Here is a 23,196-nt window from a genome sequence, read left to right as displayed (position 1 = left end):
CTCCTGCCTTCCCTCTTCTCATCTTCCCCCCCTTCTTATTTCACAGGACTGGCTGACAAAGTTTGGGTATCTGCCCCCCCCAGACCCTGTGACAGGACAGCTGCAGACCCAGGAGGAGCTCACCAAGGCCATCACTGCCATGCAGCGCTTCGGGGGGCTCGAGGCCACAGGAGTCCTAGGTCAGTCCATGGCACAGAGGGACACAGGGACGGCTCCTTGCAGGTCTGGGGAGGAGAAGGGACTTGGGGTGGGGTTCTGGAGTAGTTTCATCTCCTGGAAAAGCTCCTGTGGGTGTAACGCACAGCCCAGATGGCAGCTGTGAGAGTGATTACATGGCTCAGGTGTTTTGTTGCCTTGTGCTTTCAAGAACCTCAGGCAAGCAATTATTTCACCAGCCCCACACCCCCTTGGGGTTCCCATCGTGCTTAAAAATAGCTCTTGGTGTGTTAAAAAAGAAAAAGGGGAAAAAGAAAAGACAGAGAAACTAAGGCTGAGAGGCTGTCCTGCCCAAAGCCTCAGTGGCATCATCAAACTGAGCCAGAAAAAATCCCAATTAAGCTTTCTTGTTTGTATGTGGAGATACTGGGGTTTCCTCACCACTGTAGTACCATGTAGGGGAGGGAGGGAGGAAGATGCTCTCGCGTCACATCACCCCAGCACCGCTCGCTCCTGCCCACAGCACGTGGAGTACGAGGTGCCTGTGGTGCTGGTGGGGGTCTCCTTGGCTCTCACTGAGCCACAGAGGCTCCAGACATCCCCCAGTTGCCCCTAGCCAGCCAAGAGCCCATTGCCTGCCTCCAGAGCTCCCCAGCCAGCCAGGACAGGGTGATGGCAGCTTCTGCCTGACGTGTTGGCTGCATCTGCTGGGAGGGAGCAGCCCAAGGCCAGGCTGAAGGAACCCAAAGTCCCTGGCATGGCCAGGGTCGTTCCTCTCAACATCCTCATTGAGGGAAGAAGAAAGCCAGCATTATGCTGGCCCTCAGAAGGGTGCCTGTCTGCTCTCCTGCCCTCCTGCCATGACCTCCTGCCACGTGGCCGCCTTCCTTCCGCTGCTCTGGAGAGAATTAGTGAGAAGCTGCTAATTAGCCTGCGGGTCTCTGTCCATCCCGATGCCCTGGCAGCCCTCCACCCGTCCCCAGGAGCAGCTGCTGCCTGAGCAGCCACTGGCCATGTCCCCTTGCTGGGACCTTCCCTCTCTCCTCTTAATTGAGTGCATGCAATTATTCCTTTCCCACCTTATCACAAGCTGCAGGAGGCCCAGGAGCAAGGATGGGGTTTCTACAGAGCATTTGCATTTTAGTTTTTGGAAGGGATGTTTGAAACCAGCCTGAGGAGCTTCCCTGGGCAGGTCAGGGATGTGGGGCTGCACCTGAAAACGAGAGTGGTGGAGTGAAGAGGCAAGGCCAGCACGGAGGGTGGCTGAAAGAATGACTACCTGGCATCAGCAGATGAAACAGGGGCTCCAAGCTTGCCCTCAGTTCTAAAACTAAACAAAAAGGGATACAAACACTTTCCAAATGAGCCCCAAGCTGAACAGTGATAGTTTCTTTACAGGGAAATGTCTCTGCCGAGGAACGTGGGGAATTCAGCAAGAGAGAATAAACCAGAGTCATTAAAAATTTATACTTTAAAATATAATTAAAGCTGCCCACAGGTGGGTTTCCCCCCAAGATGTCAAGACCTGAGGTGTCAGGTAGGGGTAACCTGCTGCATCCCCTCCTGACAGCAATAAACCTGTCTGCTGGGGCTGCCAGCAGGAGTAGTGCCTGACCCCCCAGCCCTGGGGTGTCCCCTCCCCTGACCTCCTGCCTGGGGGGTGTTTGGCCAAAATGGGCTTTCAGCAGGATGTGCTGCTGGTGCTCGGTGCCACCGTGGCGTGGAGGTGGCACCTCAGGTGATGCTGGGACTGGGGCCATCCCCCAGCGGGCTCTTGGGCATTGCCTTTTTACTCTGCAGCTGCATCCTCGGCCCTTCCCTCCCACCTCCCTCACCCTCAGCCCTTCCCCTCGTTTCTTAGCTATTTTTCCCCCCTGACCCCAGACGAAGCCACGCTGGAGCTGATGAAGACCCCTCGGTGCTCCCTGCCTGACCTCGCCACAGCGGAGACCAGGAGGAAGCGGTTCGTGCAGGCTGTCACCAAGTGGAGCAAGAGGAACTTGTCTTGGAGGTAGGAATTCATCCTTCCCCCCTGGAAGCGTTGCAGCAAAGGGTGGATCTCCTGCAGATCTGGTCTAAACATGGCTTTGCGATGAGTTTCAGGGCAGTGCCCTACAATGCGTCCCACCACGCGTCCAGGAGACCACAGACTCTTTATTTAGGCTCTTTGCCCACTGATCCCAGCTTTGACCTGCTCAGCTGCTGACTGGGAATGGTGAGGATTTAGCACAGGGAGCTTTTTGCTGCACTGCAATGGTTAGAGCATGGTTTCTCTTGAGTTCCTTGAGACTTTGCACTTCCTCAAGCAGCTGGCACAGAATTGGCTGGGCACAGGTGAGGCTGCTTCTTGTTGCCCTACTGAGTCCAGAGGTTGGGAGCATTTTCTGGGGAATGAAGTCACTTTGTTGCTCCTAGTCTTTGCCATCAGGGAGTGATGTGTGGGTCACTCTGAACCCACAGCACGCAGGAGTTCAGACACCTTGCAGCCATGCTGCAGACCATGGTTGGCAAACAAGCTGATCCCTGTCCCACCAAGACTTGTGCTTTTTGGGACTCATTTTTCCTCCCTCAAAGACCATGTGCTGCAGTGACTGCTCCCCAAGAAAGGTGAGCTCCATGAGGTGCACATGCTGCCTTGAAAATGCTTGGGGATGCTATGGGGAGATCTCTTTATTAATAACAAGTTTCTCTTTGATCCTGACACAGTCCTGAGAGCAATTCCACCTCCCCATCTGGTAACAAATCTTGACTTGGCTGTCACTGTTGGCAGGTGTTGAGACTGTGTCCTTACCAAGGGTCTGGTCCACGTTCCATCACTCTGAGACCTTATTTTCAGAGAAGATGAACGCAATTCAGGTTCAGTAAGAAGCTCCTGGTTGGCTTCTCATAGCAAAGTGACCCAGTTACAAAGGCTCAGCCTGTTCCCCCTGTCAACCAGCCCCGTCCTCCTGGGTAAGAGCAGTAAACTCCACGTGTTGGAGAGGGAAAACAAACCCCTTTGGGTCAATGAGTAAAACCTGCTCTGATCTGCAGGCTGCTGGAGCCAGTGCAGGGGCTGGGCACACCTGGGCTACATCCCACCCTGGGACAGGCATGGTCAGGAGCCTGGAGCTGAGGGTTCCACCACACCTGTGCCCTGGTGTCCACAGCCCCAGGCTGGAGCAAGGCATGGAGAGGGAATGGATGCAGCCCTGGGATGCCCCCAGCCCCTCACCCCTCCAGAAACTCTCAAAGATTGCCATAAAAAGGGAGTTAAGTGTGTCAGATGATTTTACACCTATGACATTAAAAGAAACCCTCCCATCTCCTGACCAAACTCCTTTCTGCTTTTTATTCTTTGATCCTTTCCAAGATCTTGGCTGTTGTTCAAGAAAGGGCTGTACTTTATACCTGGCAATTGTCTAAGCCAACAGAAGGCTATAGCATTCTGGAAACTCCAGTGTAGTATTTACCTCCCCCACTTGAGATTAAAATAGCTTTTTTTTTTTTAAATGGCCATGAAAATCTGCCAATGGAGACATAAAGTTTTACAGACTTACCTTTTTACATTGATTGCAGCTTTTGAAGAAAGAAAACAAACCCAAATTGTAGTACTATGCCCTGCATTTAAACCTGGAAGCAAAACCTTCATTACAAGGCTGGGATAAAGGGGAAGCAAAGCTGTACAGCAGGATGGTCTGGGGGTAGACACCTGTACTGATGGAGAAGGCAGGGTTTGGCAAACAGTTTTCTAGGTGAGCAGGCTGCTCAGGCTTTGGTTTGTTGGGGTTTTTTCCCCCTTTTGAGTATAGCCATCCTTTGAGACTGGAGGCTGCAGGGAGCACAGGCTGCATCCCTGCGGCACAGCCTCAGAGCACCCCGCTCCAGCATCAGTCTCCGTGGGAGAGTTCCCAGGCTATTACAGCATGCACACCTAGAAAATATTGTTGTTAGCGTTATTTTATCGTGGCTTCATTACTGTGCGGTGCAGAGGTACCCCCCGGATTGCTCGGGAAGCTGAGGGGGTGCTGGTGGGGCTGGAGCAGGGGTGCAGCGTGCTGCGGTTGCCCTCTGCTGGCACCGGCGCCGGGTCCTGCTGCCGGTTCCCCCTCACGTGTGCAGCCTGGTTTTTCTCTCATTCCTTTTGCTTCCTCGCTTCTGGTTATGCCCAGCAGAAGGGGAGTTAGTTCACAGGCAGCATCTGTCTCTTCCCAGGCACTCACCATCTCCTTGCTGGCCTGGGAACTGTGGTGTCAGGGCTGTGTCCTCTTTGAAGTCCCTGGGGTAGGAGGAAGCCACCAAAACTCAGCTTTCTAAATTGCCCAGGGCTTTTTTTTTTCTTCTTGCTCAGCCTGGTGCTGAGCTGAGCTGACTTTCGTCTGTCTGTAGCTAAGGCCAAGGCCCCTGGTGCCGCTGCATCAAAGCCCCAGTGTTTGGAGCTGCCATGCTCGGGACACGGGGCACCAGAGGTGGAGGCACCGGGGAGCAGTGGGGTCTGTCAGGCACTGCCTGTCCTCGCTGTGAGCACCCGCAGCCCACCCACAGCAGAGGTGTGTCACTGCCTGAGATGAGGTCTGGAGGGGCACAGCCAGGCAGGTAGTGCTGGGTTAAGGTGTGCAGCCAGGGTAACCTCCCTTCCTCATGAGAGACCTGATCCTCCCACTGTACTCCTCTAATCCACGGTGTGCCATGGTGGGTACCCCCCAGCTCAAGCCCAGCTGGTCACAGCCAGCCATGCCCCCCATTTCCTGGGGGTGACAGATGCCTGAGTGGGGCAGGAGTGTCACCCCACAGTGCTGAGCTGCTTCAGGGTCTTCATAGGATGCCAGTCACCCATTGTGGGGCCTTGCAGAAGTCCTGAGCAGCTAGAGCAGAGTGCAGGCAGCTGCTGCTCTGGCATCCACCACCAGTGCAGGTACCAGTGAGGGGCACAATGGCTAGGGTGGGTAGTGAAGAGCAGCAACCCTGCCCTGGCAGCCCCCTTGGAGCAGCTGCTCCTCCCACAATCCAAGACCTTATTTCACAGTCTCCAGGCTGGGTTGGGTTGGAAGGAACCTCAAAGCCCACCTAGTTCAACCCCCCACCATGGGGAGGGACACCCTCCACTAGCCCAGGGTGCCCAAAGCCCCATCCAACCTGGCCTTGAACCCTGCCAGGGATCCAGGGGCAGCTACAGCTTCTCTGGGCACCCTTTGCAAAGGCATCACCACTCTCGTAAAAATTTTCTCCCTAATACCTAATCTGAATGCCCCTTCCTTCAGCTGAAGGCCATTCCCCCTTGTCCTGTCACTCCCTGCCCTTGTAACCAGCCCCTCCTCAGCTTACCTGTAGCCCCTTCAGGTACTGGAAGGATGGTCTAAGGTCTCCCTAGGGACTTCTCCAGGCTGAACAAGCCCAGCTCTCTCAGCCTGCCTTCACAGGGCCGTGGTTCCTGCCATGGGTCGCCCCAGGCAGCCTGGAAAGTGCCCGTGCTATGGCATCAAGCACCCATCCCTTCAACTGTCCCCTCCTCCCCACCCTCCAAAAAATCGATTTGGGTTTATCAGGCAATCCTTAGCCTGCTGTGTTTGGTAGTTATCAGCATTTATTTTATTTATCTGTGGTTGCAGGGCTGCAGAAGGTGAAGGAGTGCTTTCATTAACCAGCAATTGATTTCTCATACATCACTAAAACTCCTTCACCTTTGTCTCTGGGAGGACGCAGACCGAGAAGGAGCCCAGAAATCCAAACACCCACTGGTGCAGGTGCCCCTCCCGAGCAGACAGGGACAGATCAGCCTTCTGTGGTCTCTTCCAGCTCGGACCCCAAGTCTCTAGGGTGGGACAGGTAAAGCAGGGGACTCGGGGGAGCAGGTGAAGGACTTTCATCCGCCTGTGTGGCAGAGCTGCCACCCGGGGGGCCCTTAAAGCAGAGCAGAGAGGTTCTCCTCCTTGTGCCCCTTACAACCCTGTGCTGCTCCGTCCCTGACGTTGCCTTGTGGGTTCCTGTGCCACAGAGACAGATGCTCCTTGGGGTGCCCCAGTGTGTGGCTTTGCAGGCAGCTCAGGGCTGTGTTGAGGTGGCTGCAGCGGGGCTGAGCGGCCTAGGCCTGGCCGCCTCCCCGCGGGCCTGGCAGGGGACGTCTGGAGGGCACAGGTTTCTCCCCAGTTGCATCAGGCTTTTGCCTGCGACTGGAGCTCTGTAAGGGGAGTCTCAGGAGGGATTAACATCCGAGGAGGAGCACTGCTCTCTGCTGAGTGCCTAAGCACCATTTACTACAAATAATAGTAATAATAAAGGTGGGAGGAAGGTTATTTACTCCTGTACGTATCTGCATGATGTTAGAGATGTCCCTCCTTTTCAGTGGCACCAGGTACCACAACGCTGACAAGCATCCTATTGGCATAACAGGCTTCTCCTAATCTCACTGCAAACAATTAGCAGAGCTCTGGCAATCAAATCAGATACTGAGCTGAAGAACCCTGATGGGATTCTCTTGGAAAATAAGGGCGGTAATGAATAAAGGATGGGGGATTCTTCACTTACACCTGCAGCATGCTAATAAAACGTGGGTCAGCTCAGAGGTGCAGGACCTTTTATAAGAAGCAATATAAGTATTGATAGTGATTCTGCCTTAATCTAATGTTTCTGGAGTCTGGGGTTGGGATGAATGTTAATAATGTTTGTCTCTTTAGACAGGGCTTTTCATCCACTGTCCTTTTACAGGGAGATCAGATTTATTATCCTCCTTCTACTGCTAGAAAGGGAGGGAAAGGAAAGAAAAGCAGCTCCTGGGGTCGAGCAGAGCTTGAGGAGGGAAGAGCAGGTAACGTTCCCAAATCTGAGCCTGTGCCCTAGGCAACAAAAACTTGGAGATGGATCATAATTCCTGGGCTAAACATGATGTGTTTTACACGTATGATGACTTGTTTGGTAGAGATTGAAGCAGGAAAGGGTTTACCTAAATCCAGAGGAGCATTGTGGATGAAGATACGTAATTATAGAAGATCCAGAAACCAGCTGGCTTTGTTGGTACTGTAGAGGTTTACATCCAGCCACGATCCCTTCTGTAAATCAAAACTTGCCTCAGAATTGCTTTCTGTAATCCCATGCTCATACTGCTTGTACCCCCCATGCTGTCTGCTTTACAAATACGTTTTGGTTGAAGTCCTGTGATTATTTGATGTCACACATATGCTAGTTCATTTAGCTGAGTAGATAAGGTCTGTCTTTGCTCAGAATAATCTAGGGAGAGCTCAGAATAATTTAGGGATAGCAAAGGCATAAGTAGGAGTGATGTTTGCTCATCTGGCTGGGATGTTTTGCCTGTGTGACCCCCCACATTTCCACTGTCTCTAGGATGGGGTTCCTAGTCTCTTCAGAGAAACTGCCAGTGATATTTCTGCTTTCCCCAAGTCCCTTTTTTTCCTTGTCCTGGATTTAACCCTCACTAGTTTTGCCCAGGTCAGAAGGTGGTACTCACCTTGGGCTGTGTGCCTCTGAGAGCATGGGATATATGCAGATATTTGGGAAAGGAAGGGCATCCAGTCTCAGTCAGCAAGTCATTCCTACTCCCCTTCACTGATGCAGAGCGTCTCCCAGTACCCAAATCTCTGCTGGTAGGGAGAGCTTGAGTGACATGACATGACATCCCTTCCTGATACCTGCAATTACCTCTGGAGGTTTAGTGGGGTCATTACTTCACACTGGTGAGGGGAGTGGTGTAATACTGAGCGATGCTCTCCCATCCATATTATGCAGGAGGGCAAGTGAGGTGATCATAATTGTTGCTTCAGCCTTTAAAAATCTGTCAAGCCATGAATATTTCATGAACACTTTGGTCGGTGTGCTGGTACACAAGAACTGGAGTAGCCATTATTACTGGGGTAGGACTGGCCAGACATTTTCCAGCAGAACTGGGTTTTGTCCATAATTACTTGGTCAACAGTTCATTTTCCTGGAGTGTTGTGTTTATTTGTGTGAAAATTGCCAATGAAAGATCACCTAAACATACTCTTTTAGAAGCCAAGGTGCCTTATTGAGTCTTTGTCTTTTCACCTCCTCTGATAAATCAGCAACATTAGGTTTGGGATGCACAGAAAACCATGAACTTTTTTCCATTCCAGCTCAGCCCAAGAGGGAGGTTGAATCCTGCAGCTGCAGGATAAGCACCAGCACGCTGCTCATCCCACCAGGCTTCTCTTCCAGGGCAAGGGATGGGGACAAAAGGATGCTGCGCTGGTACAGACAGACCATAATAGCCCTGTGATGTGTGCAGTGGTTTCATAAGCCTCAGCTTATCAGTGCTTTTTCTCCCAAGAAGCAAGGCAAGAGCTTCTCACCTGCAGTGCTCCATCAGATAGCCTGTCTCCTGCAGGCACTGGGCTGAGAGAACCTTGATTGGGATTTACATAAAGTGCATCTTTTCCTCTTCCTCCTGGTTATGGATTGCAGGCTGGGTGCTGGTTTCAGAGAGGGTTTTATCCCTCCAGCAGACGTGCTGGGAAATAGATAGGGGCAGCAAACCCGTGCTGGGTTTCCATGTGTGGGTAATAACTGAGCAATGACCTGCTGCTCCTTGCAGGAGAAGCAATGGGGCTGCATGAGGTGGAAAGGCTTCAGAAGTCAATAATCTTCCCCCTCTGCTCTGCCCTGCTCAGGACCCACCTGGAGTGTTGTGTCCAGTGCTGGGCTCCCTGGGATCAAACAGCCAGGGATCTCCTGGAGAGAGTCCAGAGGAGGGACAGAGATGCTGAAGGGCCTGGAGCATCTCCCCTGGGAGGAAAGGCTGAGTGAGCTGGGGCTGTTCAGCCTGGAGAGAAGAAGACTAAGGGGGGACCTTATTAATGTTTATAAATATTTAAAGTATGGGATGCAGGGGGAAATGGGCAGCCCCTTTTCAGTGTCTGTGGGGACAGGACAAGGGGCAATGGCTGCAAGTTAGAGTACAGGAAGAACTTTTCCCCAGTGAGGGTGAGGGAGCCCTGGGACAGGCTGCCCAGGGGGTGTGGAGTCTCCTTCTCTGGAGAGATTCCAGCCCCGTCTGGACACCGACCTGTGTGCCCTGTCCTAGGGACCCTGCTTGGGCAGGGGGTTGGACCCCAGGGGCTCTGGGGGTCCCTTCCAAGCCCTGTGATTCTGTGATCTTTGTGTGCTTGAGTTGTACTTGGAGAAAATTAAGTGGTCAGGAAATAATTGTGGACAGGTCTGAAGAGAAGCTTAAGAAAACAAACGGGCAAGATCTGGAAAGGAACTTGTGGTGTTGGTGTTTCCAAGGCTGGGCAGGGGGAGTAGCCCTGGGCATTGGCAGCAGTTGGTGCACGATGTGTGGCTCTGAGGGTGACTGTCACCCCATATTGCAGGAGCAGGAGGTAGCAGGGCTCAAATCCTGGTGGTGTTTCACAGCTGTGGGGTGTTTCATGCTCTGGTGGGCAAGATGAGCTTGGTATTTCCAGAGGACCCAAACTCAGCCCCTGAAACTGCCACAGCTCTGGAACAGAAGTGAGTCAGAGATTTAAAGTGTGTTGGGGGCACTCTGGAGCTGTGCTCAGAGCTCTGGAGGCTTCCTTGAGGCTCTGTGATGTGCCAGGTATTAGTAGAGCCCTTCCTGGCAGCTCTTGCAGGAGATCTTGTGTGTTAAGTCCTAGGGCCCCTGCTTTGGCAGGGTGGCTGGACCCGATGAGCTCTGGAGGTCCCTACAGTCCTGTGGCTCTGTGATCTCTCACTCCCTGTCTTGGTTTCCTTTGCACTCTGTATTTCAGAGTTCGCACCTTCCCCAGAGAGTCCCAGCTGGGCCACGACACAGTCCGAGCGCTGATGTACTACGCCCTGAAGGTCTGGAGTGACATCACCCCGCTGAACTTCCACGAAGTGGCGGGCAGCAACGCCGACATCCAGATAGACTTCTCCAAGGCAGATCACAACGATGGCTATCCCTTTGATGGGCCTGGGGGCACGGTGGCACATGCTTTCTTCCCTGGAGACCACCACACAGCGGGAGACACCCATTTTGATGATGATGAGTATTGGACCTTCCGATCATCAGGTACATCAGGGTGGGACAGCTGCAGCCAAATGCACATGCTCCCCATCTCCCTTGTCCATGCTGGGGGCTAGAGTGGTTTAGCCTCTGCTACACTTTGACCCTGGGCTTGCAGGTCACATAACCTTCTTCTAGTTCAGCATTCAGCCTTGCTAGTGAAACATCAGCCAGCATTGAGGACCTTTTATGATCCTGGAAGCTTTGGTGATGTCTCCTTGTTCCATCACATCAGAGCTCCCCGTTGCCCACCCCAAGTCCCTGTCTCTTCTGGGACCTGGGAGGTCACAGGTTGGGCATACAGCTGTTGGAGCTCTCAGGTGGAGACTGCGTTCTCTGACTTCACCATCTTTTGGGTAGTTTCACTGCCACATGCCCTCTTTTCCTACTTTTGGGTTGGGAGGGTTGGGAAAGCTCGCTGTGAAACAGGCTAGCATGGAGAAGTGGGCTGAGGGACATGGCCCCACTGAGAAGGTCCCTCCAAGAACCAAGGAGGGACCAGGGGATGAGCCTGAGAAAGCTGCCCTCTGTTTTGAACACCTTGGAGCTACCTGAACTTCATCTTTTATTTATCTTCTTCTCCCTAGTGATTCAAAAATAACAACTCTGTAGGTGATATAAAAATATCCCCAAGGTTGTCAGTTTGGCATTAAAATGTCAGAAAGCATATGTCTCCTTCTCTCCTGGTGCCGGGCAGAGCCAGCACAGGTTATAAACATCCTGGCAGTTTACAGATGCCATAAATAATCATCATCAAGGAAAAAGCAGAATTCAGCAGAAATATCCCACTTCCCCCCCCCATCCCAAGCCCAGTGGGGAGCACAGGGCTGTGCAGGAGCAGCCAGGGCTGCTCCTCTGTCACACTTCCTTTGGCTCTGATCGTGGGTCCGAGCGTGGGGCTCCCAGGAGCTCCATGGGGACCTTGGCTTTCCAGCCTCACTGCTGCTGTATGACAAGCCTTGTAATGATGATTTTTGTAAGAACCACAGTTAAAATCAGTGCTGCCCTCTAGTAGTGCCCCACAGGGCTCTACTGTGCAGAGACTGCATGGGTGCTCGGTCCAGAGCTGGGTGGTGGGAATGCACCAAGCAGCATCAGACCCGGGTGGCTCTTCAGGGAGCTCCTCCTTTGCTTTGGCAGCAGTGCTGTGGGTCTGGTAGCAGGCATTAACACCTACAGAAAGCTGACCTGAGCATCTGAGGCCCTGGAGAATATGGGATGGGTAGTGTGGGGGTAGTGTCTGAGACTCTGGGGGTTAGGTTACAAATAAGGAAATTGAGGGAAAGAGAATAGAGAGAGCCCAGGCTGGGGAATAACGTCATCAGAGGAGGTATCAATGCTCCAGAAAGTCTCTTTGATGCCCAGTTTGGTGTGTGAGCTATTCCAAAGCTTTCTTTCCAGTTTCCCCAGCGTGCTGAAGCATTCTCTTGCAGCCTGGACGGTCTGCCCAAAATCCAACCAGCAGGTCACCACTCTCATGTCAATCTTGTCTTTGTTTCCAGATGCTCACGGGATGGACCTGTTCGCTGTAGCTGTCCATGAGTTTGGCCATGCCATTGGCCTGACCCACATCTCTGCCATAGAGTCTATCATGAGACCCTACTACCAAGGCCCAGTGGGGGACCCACTGAAGTATGACCTACCCTACGAGGACAAAGTCCGAATCTGGCAACTCTATGGTAAGTTTGTGTCCCTCACCTGCCTACTGCTCCTTTCTGCTGGAGCCAGAGTTTTCTGGGGTGGGCAGAGCTTGTGGGGAAGATGGTGTCACCCCTCTACTGCATCTTTGTCTTCATGCACAGGAGTCAGGGAATCCGTGTCTCCCACAGCCAGGCCTGAAGTGAGCAAAACTGACGACCACCCTGTGCTGCCAGAGCTGCCAGAGAACCGCTCCACTGTCCCGTAAGTCAAGTCGGACTCACTTCAGCTGCCCCTGGTGTTCTTTTGCAGAAACAGGTAGCAGTGGAGCTCCAGCCAAGCACCAGTATCTTGCCTGCTCACTCTGGTCTTTCCCTCTGGACCTCTTGTCCTCTGGCAAACAAGCACACAGAGAAAGACCCCCTTCTTCCTCCTGCCTCTTGATCATCTCCTACATGCACTGTTGGTTTTTTCAAACAGTATGTGTGGCCAGCCCACAACTGAAGTAGTTAAGAGTCCTTAAGTAACCAAGTCCCAGGTGCTTTCTACCCCTGAGCTAATCCTCATCATTCAAGGCACATCCTGAAGCTCTGCATTATCTTGGAGTGCTTTGCATTTCCCTCAGACTCGAAATTTTACTCGTGTTAATGGCAATTTGTCCCCATCACCCTTAGGTGAACTCAACCTCGCTGAAATTTTAATCAAACTCCCCCTGTGCTATCCCAATTCGTGCAAGGATAACTTACCTACACCTTCCCACAGTGAGCAACTCCCTAATGTACCTGGGGGGGTGGATATTGGAAGAAGTGGAGCGATAGCCTGACTCCAACGCAGGTTTGAGCTGCAAAGGACTGCTTATGCTGAGTGTCATCAAGCAAGCAGCATGCACTCATTAAGGGGAGTTCTGGATCTAGCTCGTTAATAGATGTTGGAGTTTCCAGGTTGTTTTCCTACCAGGGTAGTTAAACAAGGAAGGGACACTGAACACAAAGGCAAGGCAGGAGTTCATGGCCACACATCTTTCTGCTAGATACCAGGAGCACTCCAAGTGAGAGCAGCAGAGATGGAGCAGGTCACCTTCACCTCCTGCTCTGTCCCACACGTGGCACACATGTCCCCCTGCCTTTGGTCTCGCTGCTTTCTGCTCTGCAGCTCCACCACCTCTCAGTGGCACTGCAGAGCTCAGCCTCGCAGCAGTGATGTCCCCAGCCACTGGAGTGAGATGCTGCTTGGCTCTTATCCACCACATGTCCTGCTGCCTGGGGACAGCCGGCTGTGCCTCCCAAGGCAGTGGCATGCTAGCTCTGCCCTCACCAGTAAGACCAGCTGGTAGAGCGTGTCCTTGCTTGCATCCCAGCAGTGGTCTCTGGTGGCCCCGGGACCGTGCCTGCCATGAAGCTGTCTGCAGGCTGAGGGCTGCCCAAGCTCGCCTTGGAAATCCCTTGAGTGTGAGGAACCACAGATGGGCACAGCCTGTGGTCGTCTGCTGGGGGCTCTGGGGGTAGTGGGGTGCGGTCTGTGGGAAGGGGGACACTGGAGGACACAGGCCCTCACTGCCCCCCTGGGCATCTCTCTGCAGGTTCAGGCGGGACGTGCCCAACAGATGCAACACTCACTTTGATGCCGTGGCTCAGATCAGAGGAGAGGCTTTCTTCTTCAAAGGTAAGTGCTGGCTGCTGGCAGTCCCTGTATGTGTCACCCTGCACTGACACCACCATGCTGATGTGTCCCACCCTGGTGTTGGGCAGGCTGGGGTGGGAGATGAGGATAAGCTGTCTTGGGGTTTTCAGGCTGGAGGACCTGTGGCTCCAGGCAGGTGGCTCGTGTGCTGCTGTCTCCTTTTGGCTCCAATCACAGGGCTTAGACCTTCAATCAGCCTGCTGAGACTGCAGGCGGGTGATAAGGAATTGGGAATGTCCATGTGGATCCTCCCTCCAGCTCGTGCCTGGGGACATGGAGTGGCACTGCTGGGAGAGAGGCAGAGGCAGCAGCTAAACAGGACTGAGAGGGATGAGGAGGAAGGAGGAGGAGCAGGGGTGCACTAGAGGCTTCCAAAACACTGCGTAGCAAACTGATGGCTTCTGTTATCCTAAAAGGAGAAATATGTGAAACTGAAACAGGGTTTATTTTAAAATGAGAGATTTTGGTATTTCTAAACCCAGCACTGACCTGTGGGACCCACAGCTGGGAGCAGCTGGGTGGCATGACACAAGTTGGGGGGCTGGCGAGTGGTTAGGAAGGAGAGACCAGAGCATCACCTGCAAGCAGCACCGGTGGCAGCAGACCCTGCTGGTGTGGGTCCCACGAGGGACAGACGGACAGATGTGTGTCCTAACAACAGGCCAGGCCCGTGTCTGCGTGTCCCAGGGTTTAACCCTTCCCTCTGAAGCAACCAGGCTGGTGACAGTCCAGCACAGCACTCCCGGTCCATCGCACCGCGCTGCCCAAGTGAGGAGCTCGGATCTGACACTCATGGCAATCTGGGTTGAAGCAAGGATGAGTGGAGAAACAACAGCTCCCTGCTGCTTTTTTCCTGGATGCCTCCAGCTTTCCTTTCATCCTACGCTTCACCTGTCCTAACACCACTTGCTGTGCCTTGCTCAAAGACAACGTGCAATCGCAGAGCCATCTGGTTCTGTGTCAGCAAACACTTGCTGGCAGCGTGTTCCTGGAGCGCCTGGCTTGTCAGCGAGCATCCCATCGGTGCCTTCTCATCCCTACAGAGCCTGTGTGGGCTGGGCTCCATGGGCTTGCTTTCCCATTTTTCCAAGGTGGAACAAAGCCCACTGGGCACTTCTTTCCAGCCCTGGCCACCATTTGGCAAGCCCAAGGCCTTCCAGCAGGGAGGGAGAAGCACTACCCCAGCGTCTCCATCTGGGTATGACAGTGTGAGTCTCATGTCACAGGCAAGAATGGCAAAAGGCCTCCAGAGAATTCAATATTGTCTGTGCCCTTTGGGGAAGCACAATACAGAGGCTGTTCCCCTGTGGTATTTGCTCCAGAAAGCCACAGTGAAGAAGGGAAAATAAGACACAAGGACTGGTGTCCAGGCTAAATGGCTGGCTGTCTTTCAGAGGGGGAAAAAAAAGCATGAGGAGTAAAGAGAAATCCATCTTGGGGTCTATTTTTGGATATATTTATTGCTGGCCAAAATGGAAATGGAAAGAGCACAGTGTCAGTGGGTGCCAGCTGCACGGCTGCCTCCAGAGCCCAGCACCTCCCTCCGAGGCCCCATTTCTGCCACCAAAGCACCAAGGGGCGGGGATGTCACCTCTGGGGAAGGATTTTTAACGACCTCCAGTGATGAGCATCCTCCATCGATGGGCATTTTGCTCTCAGCTGGTCCAGCTGGCTCCCTAGCTGAAGAGCATCCTCTCCCACCACAGAGGCAGCAGGACCAGAGCTCCCCATGGCTCCCAGGCTCGTTGTGTTGAAGGCAACGGTGGGTCCTCCACCTCTCAGAAACCCCACTTGCTTCGATTTAGGTGCCTTGCCACAGGCTCCTGAAGTTCTAAAACAATTTTGGGCTGTGTGTGTGACTTCACCATCTTGCCAGAGTACAGAGAGAGCGGTACAGAGCTCACAGCTGGGATCAAAATCACCTGGCATTAAAGAAAGCAATTGCCTCAACTCATCATCCCTGGAAAACGAGCCGCCTGGGACAGCAGGACCTTGCGCTTGGCTCTCATGCTGCTCAGCTTGCCAGCTCAGAGGGTGGTTTTAAATCAAACTTTTTGAACAAACCTGGGGTTGGGATTTTATTAGTATTATTTTTATTCTGTTTCTGCATGTTAACAGCAGCGATTCCCCTGCAGATCTGGCTTTGGCTGATGATCATCCAAGCAACAGCAGCACTTGGGCGAGCGGGCTTGGCCATGCCAAAACACAAGCAGGGGCAGCCTGGGTGCCGTGGCATTAAGAAAACTCCTCGTTACTTAATTTGCTGTATTTGCTCAAAATTATTATCAAATTCATTATTTTGATTATTATCCAAAAAAAAAAAAACCCCAACCCAAGTAACCAGCAGCCCTGGCTAAGCCTGACTTTGAGGGTGGATTTAAAGCTTTGCTTGCTGCAGGTGCACCCACCGAGCCCATCGCTGGCAGAGGATTGGCATGTCAGTGTCACTGGGGCTCCCTCCTCATCCCACATGAGCCCAAGGACACTCCAACATCCAGGTTCTTATCTGCTAAAGGAGGAATCCTGTCAAGCTGTATTTTTTTTTTTTTTTGCTAAAAAAGACATAATCTGGCTTGTTCTTGTGCCTCACTAATTAGAGATGCAGAGATCATCTTTATTTAATTACTGTGCTTCCATTGATGTACAGCGGCCACCAAATCTCAATACTTGAGTTATTTTTTTTTAAATGTTCTTAAAAAGACTCTGTAATTATGGCAATTCCTACCACACTGGAATGTATTATTCATTCCTGGGTCCCAGTCAGAGCAAATACGCAAACTGGAGCAGAAGAAAAAGAGTATGATATAAATCCTTATAATTAGAATAAAAAAACCCTCTCTGCAGATGTTTAAGTGTTAGAATTTTGCCTCCTGCGTTATTAGGCTAAGATCCAATTTCCATACAATTTTAAAAGGTGGTGTCACAATCTGGAGCTCTAGAGAAGGGGCTGAGTGTCTCGAATACAAATCTGAAGATGCATCTCTGGTTTCTGTTGCTTGTCCCCTCCCTTCCCCCTTGGGAAACCATGCAAGAGCAGGTGTAAATAACAGGCAATCATTTCTAACAGGCAATAACAAACATGAAGCAAAGCTGAGGGTTGGCTCTTGGACACCTTGCTCCTGCTCCATCCTCACTGCTCTCCAGGGAAAACCTCGGGCTGAGAATCCCTGAGCTGGTGAAGCGAGTTGGGTGTTGAGGTGCCCCTAAAATCATTAGGAATCTTTGGGAAACCCCATGCAAGGCTCCTTCAGCAGGAGAAAGTTTGGCATCCTTCCCCACCCAGAGGCCAAACAAACCTCTTCCCTTTTCCTACTACCCAAAATATCATGGAAATCTCCCAAGCCAGACTCGTTCCTAGCTGGGGCAGCGTTGCTGCAGGGGATGGAAAGGTGACTGCTTACACCCCTAGTACATTTGGCCCCTGGAAGTGCACTGTAGGACAAGGTCCTCTGCCTATCCTATGCCTCAGGATGGTACCAGACACCTTAATTGTGCTGCCTGCCCCTCCTCAGCTCTTCCTCTTGTATTAGTGTTGTTTCCTCCTTTCTTTTCTTACTCCTTCATTACAAACCCCCTTCTGATATCTCCATGTTCCATGGAAGCAGCTGGGAGCCCAGTGCACAGGGAGCTGTGGGTGCTCTGGGAGAGGAGGAGAGATGGGGATGTTTCTTTGGAGGCTCTTGCTAAACCTGTGGTGGAGCTTCAGCCGCTGCCCATGCAGAGCAGAGAGCCAGGAGAGGAAAAGCTCCGCTCCCCATGGCAGCCTCATGCCATGGCTGGGAGTACAACTCCACCACAACATCCAGAGGATTATTTTGATCCTGAAAAGGGGATTTCTTCTAGGGGCTGCCAGGAATAGAAAGTGCCAGCAGCCACTGGAAAGCACGATGTGCCTCTGACTCATGGCTCCCATCTCACACGCTTTGCTTCCCGCTGCTGCTGCCTGCCCGGCGCTCGCCTTCCCCGGCAAACGCGGGTTGCAGTGTGGTTCAGTAATGTCCAGTCTGTCCCTCCAGGCAAGTACTTCTGGAGACTGACTCGCAATAAGCACTTGGTCTCCCTCCAGCCGGCTCAGATCCACCGTTTCTGGCGGGGCTTGCCGCTCAACCTGGACAGCCTGGACGCAGTCTATGAGAGAACCAGCGACCACAAGATCGTCTTCTTCAAAGGTGAGAGCAAACACGGTGCTGGAGGCAGGATGGATGTCTCCCCGGTGTAGGTCCTGGTGCTGAGGTACCTTGGCACTGTTTTGACCTCTTCCGCAGGCAGGAGACACCAGCATCAGCCGTTGAGCATCCCCCCAGGGCAGGGCTGAGGTCTGCTGTCCATGGGCGAGGCGAGGAGGAACCTGCTCTTAGGGAGGGCAGGCAAAAAGCCATGGTGTTCCCCAGAGAATGAGGGAAGTGTCACTGAGCCTAAGTGAGTTTTTGCATTTTAGGAACAAAGTAATCAAAGCCAGAACCACTCCAGCACACGCCCTGCACGTTCTGTGTTCTTTCCTTGGCCTTTTCTCTTCTTAGTATTTGTTGCTAAGAAGCAAAGGAGCTGCAGAAGGGACAGAAATGAAAACCCAAAGAGCCTGGTTTTACTAATTATATTTCAATTGTTGCTTATATTAAGAAAAGGGGGGATAAAAAAGTGGTAGAATAACTCTCTGGTCTTTAAAACATCTTACAAGTTTCTTTCAGAGAAGCAGGAGGAAAGACATTAGCTCTGCATTCCTATATGAATGTCCAAGTCCCCCACAAGCCGTCTGCCCACGCTGGTCGGATGTGGCCCACGCTGGTCAGATGTCCCCCACGCTGGTCAGATGTCACCCAAGTCCCCAGCAGGCACCAGCTCTCCTTTCGGAAAGGCCGTGCACTTGGAGAGCCAAACACATTCCAACCCTCCATGGTCCCCGTCTGGCAACTGCTTTCTGTCCCCTGACCATTCTGCTCCAAGCACGGTGCGATCACTGGTTCCAAAAGTGCTGAGCCAAGCACTTCTGAAAGCTGTAGTTCGGTTTTGAGTCCTCCAGCAAGCCCGGAGGAGGAACAGCTCTACAGCCCACCCGGCGCTCTGCAGTGGCAGAAGCATTTCCAAGCCCCTTCCCGGCTGCCTGCGCACTGGCACCGCAGAGCCCTGCAGAGCCCAGCATCTCCCCAAGGAGCAGCGCTGCTCAGCTGCCTCAGGCAACCTGCCACGCTCTGATCCGCAGGGAAAGGAGCTGTCCAGAGCGCGGCAGCCCCTGTGCCTGGCACCAGAGCAGCCCCTGTGCCTGGCACCAGAGCATCCCGTTCAGACCGCAGCAGCACCCGCTCGCTTCCTTCCCGTCCTCCCTTCTGTCCCTGATGCGGACAGACAGAGCTCTGCTGCTCAATTCCAGGGGCTCCCCATGGCTGCTGGCAACACGTGGCTTGTCAGAGGAAAATAACAGCTGTGCCAGATGTGGGGGCTTGTCCCTGCAAGGCACAGTGCCCTGTGGTCACACACGATGTGCATGTCAGCCCTGCCTTCCTCCTAAGATTAAATCTGAGATTTTTCTTTCTGGCTGTAAAATGCCACCTCGTTCTGTCCCCCAGGGCTGTTTCATTGATCCCTGGACAGAACCCAAAGCATACAAATTACTCTGGCCTCTAAGGTCCTGCTGCCAATATGTGGGCATGTACTTAAGTGTCTCTTCAGATTTTTCTGGAAAAATGAGGCAGAAAAAAGCCTGATCTTTAAAACAGCATTTGCTAGACCCAGAAGGACACAGCAGGTTCCCAAATTGATGCTGTCCCAACACAATGATCATCCCACTGCTCAGAGGAAATGTAGGAATTGAGAGAGGTTTGATTTCTTGTTCTGCTGCAGCCCATGGGCCATGTCATGTCTTGTTTTTATCTGAAAGAAACCCAACACATTGAGAGCTCTGTCCTGCCCTGGGTAGGGCCAGGGGTGCCTCTGTAGGACACTTGAAGTGCAGAGAGATGATCAGATGGGATTTGTGCAGCCCCTGTGCATCCTCCATGCATCCCTTTAAATCCCCAGGGCTGTCAGCCCAGCAGGGTCTCAAAAGTGGGGTGATTTCTCTTCCAATGTGGGGCTCTGCAGCCGTTGAGGAGCGCAGTGGGGCTGTGCTCCATGGAGAGCTGACACAAAACCAGCAGCTCCTCAAAGATTGAGGCTTCCCACTGGGCTGGATGGAGCTAATGACTGCTCACAATGTTATTGACGTGTAATACATGGCAAAATCTGATCTCTCTGAAGGTCCATCAAGTGTCTCTGAACTTCCCAGTGTAGGGGGTGCCTTGGTAAAGAGCTCAGCGCTTGAAGCAGAGCCTAAAATACATCCAAGAGTCCTCCTTTGACAAGGTCCTTGAGGCTTCAAGCACCACTGCTGCCGTCCCGTCCCCATCCTTCAACGCCAAGAGCTCGGTCCTGAGGATTGTCACGGCAACGGACAGCGAAGCGTCCCTCACCGGTGCTGGTTTCGGCTGTGAAACAAATGTGCTTTTGCTCTGTGCTTCTCTCCTTTCCACAGGAGACAGATACTGGGTCTTCAAAGACAATAACGTGGAGGAAGGATACCCACGGCCCATCTCGGACTTCGGCCTGCCGCCGGGGGGGATCGACGCCGCCTTCTCCTGGGCACACAACGACAAGACGTACTTCTTCAAGGACAATCTCTACTGGCGCTACGATGACCACGAGCGGAGGATGGATCCCGGGTACCCTTCGGAGACCATCCTGTGGAAGGGAATACCAAGCCCTTTAGATGATGCCATGAGGTGGTCAGATGGTGAGTCCGTGTGCTGAGCCACAAAAAACCCCACAAGGGAAAGAAAAAGAAATCCCTGCTTCATTTGCACTTGAACTACAGCCCCTTCTACCATGCCTGCCAATGGAGAGTGCTACGGTTTGCACTTGGGCTGGAAGAATCCCAGACATATATACAGGCTGGGAGAAGAGCTCCTTGAGAGCCACCCTGCTGAGAAGGACCTGGGTGTCATGGGGGAAGAGAAACTTAACATGAGCCAGCAGTGGCTCTTGCAGCTGGGAAGGGCAATGGGATCCTGGGCTCCACCAGGAGAGGGGTGGCAGCAGGGACAGGGAGGGGATTGTCCCTCTCTGCTCTGCCCTCCCCAGCTGGAGTCCTGTGGCCAGAGCTGGGGCCCAACACAAGGAAGATGTGGGGCTGTTGGAGAGGGGTCAGGGGAGCCATGGGGATGCTCAGAGGGCTGGAGCAGCTCCCCTACGGAGAGAGGCTGAGGGAGCTGGGCTGGGACAGCCTGGAGAAGAGAAGGCTGTGGGGGGACCTCACTGCAGCCTCCCAGTCCCTGAGGGGAGCAGAGGAACAGGAGGGGAATCAGCTTGTTAAAAGGATAGATAATGGCAGGACAAGGGGGATGGAGTGAAGCTGAAGGAGGGAAGGGGGAGATGAGATGAGATGAGATATGAGGGGGAAGTTCTTTCTGGAGAGAGTGGTGAGGGGCTGGAACAGGCTGCCCAGAGAGGGGGTGGATGCCCCATCCCTGGGGGTGTTCAAGGCCAGGTTGGATGGGACCCTGGGCAACCTTGTGTAGCTCCAGGCCTGGAGGTTGGTGTCCCTGCCTGTGGCAGGGGGTTGGAGCTCTCTGATCCTTGGGGTCCCTTCCAGCCCAGACCAGTCTGGGATTCTACGACAAAAGCTCCCCATGTCTGAAAGCTGAAGAGGGAGTTAGGCTTCCAGCCAGAGCTCCCCACACTGCACACTGAAATACTTCGTAATTTTGAGCAGGCAACAAAAATATCCTGTGGGTCTAATAATTTGATTTTATTAAAAGAACACAGTTGGTGCTGTTGTGCTGTGATTTTCCTCCCCAGACGGGCTGATCTGCTCCTTGCTGAGTTTGTTGTCACTGGGTTTTTAGCTCAATCTACGAGGGTGTGGACAGAAAACATTTTTAAAAGGAGATGTTTTCCCCAGAGTTACAGCTTATTTTCCAGAGGCAGGATTTCTCATTGGTTTCTTCTCTCTGAAAAGGCCACAGAAGTTTTGTCACAGGAGATGTTTAAACCCAGCCACTCGCTCACAGCAAAGTGGTGGTTCCTGGTTTTATTTACTGGCCATCTAATGGTGTAATAGCAACCAATAAACCATGCAGAGGTGAGGGGCATTCCCAGAGGCTTCTCAAACTGAATTCCTTGAAGCTATTTAGAGCAACCAGTCATTCACATGGGTAGGAGCCCTCCGTGAGCCTGGGACCTGCTTGGAGAATTTACAGTCTTCAAGTTTGGAGTGGGAAAAACCGGCACCTGAGAGCTGAAGGTTCCCAGGTCCCTGCCAGGCTCTGGTTATTTCCCTGAGCCCAGGGATAAGCAGCATGCACCCCAGGGCAGTAACAGGCAGGTGAGGTGTTCCTCAGCCTACTGTACCCTGTTACGAGGCTGTGCAGCGATGGCCACTGAGAGGGATACGTGGTGTGTCCACACTGACTAGGGCTTTTAGCCTGCACACTCTCTGCATCGGGGATGCTGAGGGCCCACCACAGAAGAGGTGACCTCTCCCCACCCCCTCCCATCTGTCTAGAGGCTCTTGGCTGCTGTGAGAGATCCCAGCTGGGCATCGTGTCATCTTTAAGACCATCCCGCCAGCAGCCAGGGAGGGTACTGGCAACAAGAGGTGGTATCGCACGTGCCTCTGCTCCCCAGGCCTCAGCTGGGCTGGGAGCACTTCTCTGCTGCTCCAAGTGCTCCTGTGCCCCTTGAGCACCCACTGCCCCTCACTTTGCCTTTGGGTTTTGGTCTCTTGCAGGTGCGAGTTACTTCTTCAGGGGTAAAGAGTACTGGAAAGTGCTGGACAGTGACCTGGAGGCCCAGCCTGGTTATCCCCAGTCCATCGCCAGAGACTGGCTGGTGTGCAGCGACATGCAGGCCGACTCCCCAGAAGCAGCTGGGAGCAGCAGGACTGGGGCACGCTCCAAACCAGGGCAGCATGATGAGAGCCGCTCAGAGAACGGATACGAGGTCTGTTCCTGCACCTCGGCCTCCCCGTCCCTCCGGGCTCGCCCTCTGCTCAGACTGTCAGCCAGCCTGGCGCTGATGAGCCTCTGGACAGCAGCACTGCTGTGCGCAGCCCTATGACACCTCACCCGACAGAGGAGCCAAGGCCACGGTGCTGCAGGGAGGGGAGGTGGATACGACCCCGTGACGCTGTTGCAAGCAGAGAAACATTCCTGGGAACGTGGAAGGGTTTGAATTCTCCATGAGAAATGACCGGCGGGTTTTGCTTTTCGTTTCAATTTCAGTTTAAAGGTCTAATAACAGATCCTGAGTTCTGCACCTTCTTATTCCCCCACCCGGTTCCAGATGAGAGCAGCCTAATGTTGAGTTTTACAGTGTTCCATAGAGATGTTCAAACACAGGAAACAAGGGAGGGGAGAGCTGCTGGGGTTGCCCCGGGAACAGAAGAGATGCTGCTGAGACGGATGGCAGCATCCTGGAGGAAAGGCAGCAAGGCTGTAGGTGAGAGGTGGTAGTTACATGCTGACACGATGTACACATCCTATTGGATGTACTAGGTAGGAAGAAACCTCGACTCCACTAAGATTAACTGCAAAGGGGATCGTTGTACTGTCGAACCTGCTGTGGTCACTGATGTCTCGGTAACCTGTATCAGTTTCTACGGGTCAGAAACACCTTTTGCCTTTCAGGAGGCAGTGCAGCTTATCTTTGTATCCGAGTCATTTGAATCTAACAGTTTCTCTAATAAACCTTGG

General features: G+C 52.9%; 1 protein-coding gene across 1 annotated transcript; it reads left to right on the top strand.

Moving 5' to 3' along the window:
- Positions 1-66: 66 nt before the first annotated feature.
- MMP17 (matrix metallopeptidase 17) lies at positions 67-22,623 on the top strand. The gene is made up of 9 exons (XM_084272200.1): positions 67-179; positions 2,041-2,167; positions 9,876-10,159; positions 11,656-11,832; positions 11,956-12,055; positions 13,371-13,453; positions 17,488-17,640; positions 19,980-20,237; positions 22,233-22,623. The coding sequence occupies exons 1-9, from the start codon at positions 140-142 to the stop codon at positions 22,559-22,561; spliced, it is 1,551 nt and encodes a 516-aa protein (XP_084128326.1). The 5' UTR covers positions 67-139; the 3' UTR covers positions 22,562-22,623.
- Positions 22,624-23,196: the final 573 nt, after the last annotated feature.

The sequence above is a fragment of the Gallinula chloropus genome, assembly GCF_964237585.1.
Source record: "Gallinula chloropus genome assembly, chromosome: 17".
In the NCBI taxonomy this organism is placed as follows: Eukaryota; Metazoa; Chordata; class Aves; order Gruiformes; family Rallidae; genus Gallinula; species Gallinula chloropus.
This window is presented reverse-complemented; position numbering and strand designations above follow the sequence as displayed.